Consider the following 5485-nt stretch of genomic DNA (forward strand, 5'->3'; position numbering starts at 1 on the left):
TGTGGCTGCCCCTGGATCCCTGGGAGTGTCCAAGGCCAGGGTGGAGCAACCTGGGCTAGTGGAAGGTGTCCCTGCCCATGGCAGGGGGTGGCACTGGAGGAGCTTTACAATCCCTTCCAACCCAAACCATTCCAGGATTCAGGGAAACAGCATCAGGGACCAATTAATTATCCAAAGTGTAACCACACCCTCCATTCACAAATTAAATGACCAAGGCTGGGAATTCTGGGTCTGCAGTGCCGTGAGAAAGGAGCCCGAGCACCTCAGCACCTGACAAAGATTTGATTCACTCCCCCATCCACATTTCAACAGGACAAACCCCATGAAATTATATCTTTTATTTCCAAGTATCAGTTTGAATATCAGCTTCAAAAATAAATGAAGTCAAAGTCACACAAACTTGTGGCATAATAAAAACATCAACCCTAAACTACAGCTCCACAGGTGAAACTCCAGGAGTTGACTCATTAAATATTGTCCCCCTTCTCCTACACAAGTTGAGAGGAGTCAGAAATTTCACCTTCAGACAGCATCCAAGAGATTATTGGGAGTACAGGAACAGACTAGAAAAACCCAAACAATTCCTATTTCCAAAGATGCCAAGGATAGCAAAAGAGTAAGTTGAAAAATATTTACAAAGATATCTACAAGCCAAGCCTAACAGTGCTCCCAGGATGCTCCAAGGCACTGGAATTGCTATCACCACCATTCCCTTCTCCAAGCCACGAGCAGATCCCCCTCAGTCCTGCCCCAGTTAAGAGCCTTCCTGCTGGTCCTCGATCTTTGGAGCCAGGTAGTACTTTAGGTGTCCCATGTCAGCGATCTTGTACTCCACCACTGGGAAAGAGAGAGGGGAAAAAAGGGTCTTCACAAGGTTCTACAGCAAATTCAAGTCACAAGTTCTAATCCTACAAGATTTCTCTGGCAGAGCCACTCACCCAGAGGAACGTCTGCAGACATGCTGAGTGTGACTGTAGGGGACAGGGGGGTGGCTTTGGTGAAGAAGTTCAGGTACCTCAGGGCAAAGGTCAGCTGGACTGGCTCGTTCATCTCTATTGTAACCTAAAAAACCAAGGCAGACCTCAGGAAATGCAGCTGCAGGAGCTCCCTCCACAGAACAACTCAGACAAGTAACTCGGACGTGTCGGGCAGAGGTCAGCACTGCTGGGGCCCAGGGCAAGGACCTCACATGGCAGGGACTCGTGGTCCACAACCCACAAGCCAGGGGCAGAGACAGCTCTGTCCCTGCTCATTGCAGGGGCTCACAGAATGTGCTGAGCTGGGAGGGACCCACAGGGACCATCAGTCCAACCCTCAGCCCTGCACAGGCCCATCCCCACCAGTCCCACCCTGTGCCCCAGAGGATCAGCCAAACCCTCCTGGAGCTCTGGCAGCCTTGGGGCTGTGCCCACTGCCCTGGGGAGCCTGGGCAGTGCCCAACCACTGTCTGGGTGCACCAGCTGCCCTCTGAAGGTCCCTTCCAACCCAAACTGTAACTCTCTGACCCAACCCCGCAGCTTCAGAGAACGAGTTGTGTGCACTCACAGCCTCCTCCTCCTTGTCCACGTTGCTGGTCTGGGACAGTTTGATGTTGCCGTTGCCCAGCTCCCCGTTGGCCGAGAACTTGACGCCGTCCTTGGCGCAGGAGATGACGACGGCGTCGCCGATGTGACTCAGGTCCCGGCAGATCCGCGCGAACTCCGCCGACGGCATCTTCACCACACAGCTGTACTCCTGCTCCTGGGGACACAGCGTCACTGCCCTGCAGCCTGGGCACTGCCCTGCAGCCTGGGCACTGCCCTGCAGCCGGGGCACTGCCCTGCAGCCTGGCTGCCCTGGCAGAGCCACATTCACTCACCCTCGAACCCGACACTTATTGTCAACACGTTTAGGAATCGGCCATTTGGGCCCCGACTTACTGGAATCCCGAGCTGCTCCACATCCAGATCCATCAGCTTCATCTCGTAATCAGAGACCTTCTCCTGATCTAAAGGAACAAAGCACAGTGTGACCAAGTGTTCCCAAGAAGTTACCAACCTGAATTTGACTTTTGTTACTCTTCCCCCACCCCAAAACCACCTCAGTGATGACAGTGTGATCCACCTCGTTTCCTCAGAGAGGAAACCTGGAAGTGCCCCAAACAGCCTTTTATAGGCTGAAAAAGTACAGATAAGGGCATTGGAGCATGGCCTAAAAAAGTCTTCTTCTTACAAAGAAATTACTGGTCAAGTTGACTAAGTTTCAATTCCCAGACTGTTCAAAGAGTTTGAGTATCAGGTGTCCCCTCCCACTTCCCTGCTATTTATTGTTATTTCCTTCCCTCTGTGTGGTTTATGAACCCTGTGTGGGGTTTGTGAGGCTGCCTGAGAACATCACACCAACAAATGAGCCCCCAAATTCAACACTCACTTGGTGCCTCGAACACCAGAGCCAAGGTGTCTGCGTTGTCCTCTGCCCGCAGGGTTATGATGTCCTCATTCCCTGCACACTTCAGGATTTTGGACATGCTGGAAGGGAAAAAAAGGCAGGTGACCCTCAGCACTGGAAGCTGTGATGTTACAGTTGTCTGACTAAAATACTCCAATCTGTGTTTTCAGCTTAGGATGATGTTGTGACTGTCAGATTCAGCAAAACATGAGATTTCCAAGTGCCAGACACAGCAGGGCAGGACATGACACCTGTTGTAGAGCAGAACTTGCAACCAGGAGATGCTTTGTGACACAAATTAGAACTGCAGTGTCAGTAAAGTAATGACTTATCTTTATTTATATCAGCCAAGATCTGTGATTGAGTTTTATTAAAATTTATTATTTGCTGATTGGGATAATTCCTGGGTGGAATTTTCAAGATCCATTTGATAGTTAGATTTGTATGAACTTTAATAAAAACTTTAAAAATATGAACTTTAATAATTCTTTTTAGGAATCAACCTTTTGGATGCTGCATTCCCAGAGAATCTCAGCTATCAGTGACAGCTCTCCTTTTAACCCTGTTGGAAAAACGGGGGGGGTGGGGACTTTATTCCATGTCAAATCCTGATGTTATTCAGCCTTCAAAGTGCCTCTTGCCCCAAGAGCAGCACAGGGCTGGACAGGCAGAGCACAGGAAGACATTCAGCTGGACAGTGACAGAGTTGATTCACAGAGTGGGTGAAGTTTGCAGGGACCACAGAGGGTCACTGGTGCCACCTCAGTGCTCCAGCAGGGCCATCCCAGAGCACCTGGAAGAGGGTTGTGTCCAGGTGGTTCTGGAATATCTCCAGTGAGGAGACTCCACAGCCTCCCTGGGCAGCCTCTTCAGTGCTGGGTTACTGCACAGCAAAGAAGTTCTTCCTCACGTTCAGGTGGAACCTCCTGGGCATCAGTTTGTGCCCCTGGCCTTTTGTCCCATTGCTGCCCCCTCACCCCCCTGCAGCAGAGCCTGGTCCAGCCTCTGACACCTCCTTTAGGTATTCATCTCCCACTGAGGAGGTCCCTTCTCCAGGCTGAGCAGCCCCAGCTCCCTCAGCCTTTCCTCTGAGGAGAGAAGCTCCAGTCCCCTCATCACTTCTACAGCTCCAGGAGCTCCATGTGCCTCCTGTCCTGAGGAGCCCAGACCTGGACACAGCACTCCAGGGCTAAGCAGAGGGGCAGGATCAGTCCCTGACCTGCTGGCCATGGTCTTCCTGACACCCCCCAGGATTCTGTAAGGACCAAAGAAGGGCAACGAGGCTGGGGAAGGGACTGGAGCACAAGTGCTGTGAGGAGAGGCTGAGGGAGCTGGAGGGGCTCAGCCTGGAGAGGAGGAGGCTCAGGGGAGACCTTCTCACTCTCTGCAACTCCCTGCCAGGAGGGGGGAGCCGGGGGGGGTCGGGCTCTGCTCCCAGGAACCAGCAGTGGGACAAGAGGGCACAGCCTGGAGCTGCCCCAGGGCAGGTTTAGGTTGGCCATGGGGAAGAAGTTCTTCCCAGAGAGAGGGATCAGATACTGTAATGGGCTGCCCAGGGAGGAGGTGGAGTCCCCGTCCCTGGAGGTGTTTAAACAGAGCCTGGATGTGGCATCAGTGCCATGGGGGGGGTGACAAGGAGGGGTTGGGTCACAAGTTGGACTCGATGATCTCAGAGGTCTTTTCCAATCTAAGTGGCTCTGTGATTCTTTGACTTTAGAGCCGTAATTAGTCTCTCCAAAGGTCCATGGCCGCGGCTCCTCCCGCCCCGCACCAGCTTTTCCCGCCACTCGGCGCCGGCAGTGACGTCACGGCGCGCGCCACGAAAAAAGGCGCGAGATCCGTGAGGGGAATTTGGGGGGGGAAGGGCTGAGGGGGCTCTGGGCGCCCCCCACACCCCGGGGCCGCTCCCTCGCCCCGCATCCCTCCTCACACCCCCACACACCCCTCACACACCCCCTTCCCTGCCGCCCTCAGCGCCTCAGCCCCCGCTCGGCCGCCCCGTCCCAGCGCGTCCCGCTGAGGCCCCGTCGCCGGCCGACCTGGACAGGTTGACGCCCATGGCGATGTTGCGGTCGCAGCGGTACGTGTCGAAGCCCTCGGAGCGCAGCGTGAGCTGCACCAGGGAGACGTGCGAGGAGTCCATGCTCTGCAGGCTGATGCCGCCCGAGCCCAGGTCCCAGCAGGCCTCGGTGATGAGGTCCTTGAGGGCCTCCAGCACCCGTTTGAGCACCGAGCCCTGCACCAGCCGCGCCTCGAACATCCTGCGCGAGCAGCAGCAAAAGAAAACAGACAGTCAGCGATCGAAGACTGAACGGGGCCTCACGCCAACAGCCCCCTTTACAGCCTCTGTCGCCCCGCCCACTGCCGCGCGACAGCCAATCGCCAGCGGCGCTCTCCTCCTTCTGCCCAACCCCATCCACGCTTTCATAAAGCCCCCCCACTGCCGGCCAATCACAGCGCCGTTCCGCCGCGTAGTCCCGCCCCGCCCTGCGTCTCGAGCCAATCACCGCGAGCGTTACACAGCGCCGCGGTCCCCACCTCGCTGCGCAGCAATGGCGGCGGGGCCCGGCTGCTGAGGGCGGGACCGATCCCTGCAGGGTCCCCCCGGGAGGGTTCCGGATCCCTGCAGGGCCTCGGCTAAGGGGAGCGCTGACCCCTCAGGGCCCGTCCGCAGGGACAGCGCGGCGGGCGCGCCCCTCCTCAGATACGGCTTCCTGACGGGAACTGCGGGCCGGGGTGAAAACCGTCCGCAAGCCAAGCCCGTTAGTGCCGTTAAAATAAACACCTTCCCGCGCGCGGGGCTCCCCCCCCGCTCCCTCCCTCAGTGACGCACTCTCTCTTCCATCATGGCGCCCCCCAGCATCCGGGTCGGCTCCAAGCCCCGCCCCCTCGCCCATCCCGTGCCGCCCATTGGTCGCCGGCGGCGCCGCTCCCTCCCCAACATGGCGCCCATCATGAGCCCGCCACACCTGGGCGTGGCCAGCGCCGCACAAATCCCGCCCCCCAGCCCATCCCGTGCCGCCCATTGGCCGGTGCGCGGCGCGGTGTCGCCCCCTGT

At 56.8% G+C, this 5485-nt stretch overlaps 1 protein-coding gene across 1 annotated transcript; it reads right to left on the reverse strand.

The window, feature by feature from the left end:
* Nucleotides 1–322: 322 nt before the first annotated feature.
* Nucleotides 323–5053, reverse strand: PCNA (proliferating cell nuclear antigen). Its single transcript, XM_039384630.1, has 7 exons — nt 4966–5053; nt 4467–4688; nt 2410–2507; nt 1920–1987; nt 1546–1740; nt 939–1062; nt 323–837 (listed from the first exon to the last, which is right to left on the reverse strand). The coding sequence occupies exons 2-7, from the start codon at nt 4685–4687 to the stop codon at nt 755–757; spliced, it is 789 nt and encodes a 262-aa protein (XP_039240564.1). The 5' UTR covers nt 4688; nt 4966–5053; the 3' UTR covers nt 323–754.
* Between the last annotated feature and the right edge of the window lie 432 nt (nt 5054–5485).

This window comes from Pipra filicauda, unplaced genomic scaffold, assembly GCF_003945595.2.
Source record: "Pipra filicauda isolate LSUMZ 115617 unplaced genomic scaffold, ASM394559v2 scaffold364_size791107_pilon, whole genome shotgun sequence".
Classification (NCBI taxonomy): Eukaryota; Metazoa; Chordata; class Aves; order Passeriformes; family Pipridae; genus Pipra; species Pipra filicauda.

Excerpts from the sequence above, each read along its gene's own strand:
- PCNA (XM_039384630.1), bottom strand. The coding sequence starts at position 4,687 with ATGTTCGAGGCGCGGCTGGTGCAGGGCTCGGTGCTCAAACGGGTGCTG. Across the intron at positions 2,508-4,466 it reads ATGGGCGTCAACCTGTCCAG|CATGTCCAAAATCCTGAAGT; the intron begins GTCGGCCGGCGA and ends TTTCCCTTCCAG. Across the intron at positions 1,988-2,409 it reads TCTGGTGTTCGAGGCACCAA|ATCAGGAGAAGGTCTCTGAT; the intron begins GTGAGTGTTGAA and ends TTGTTCCTTTAG.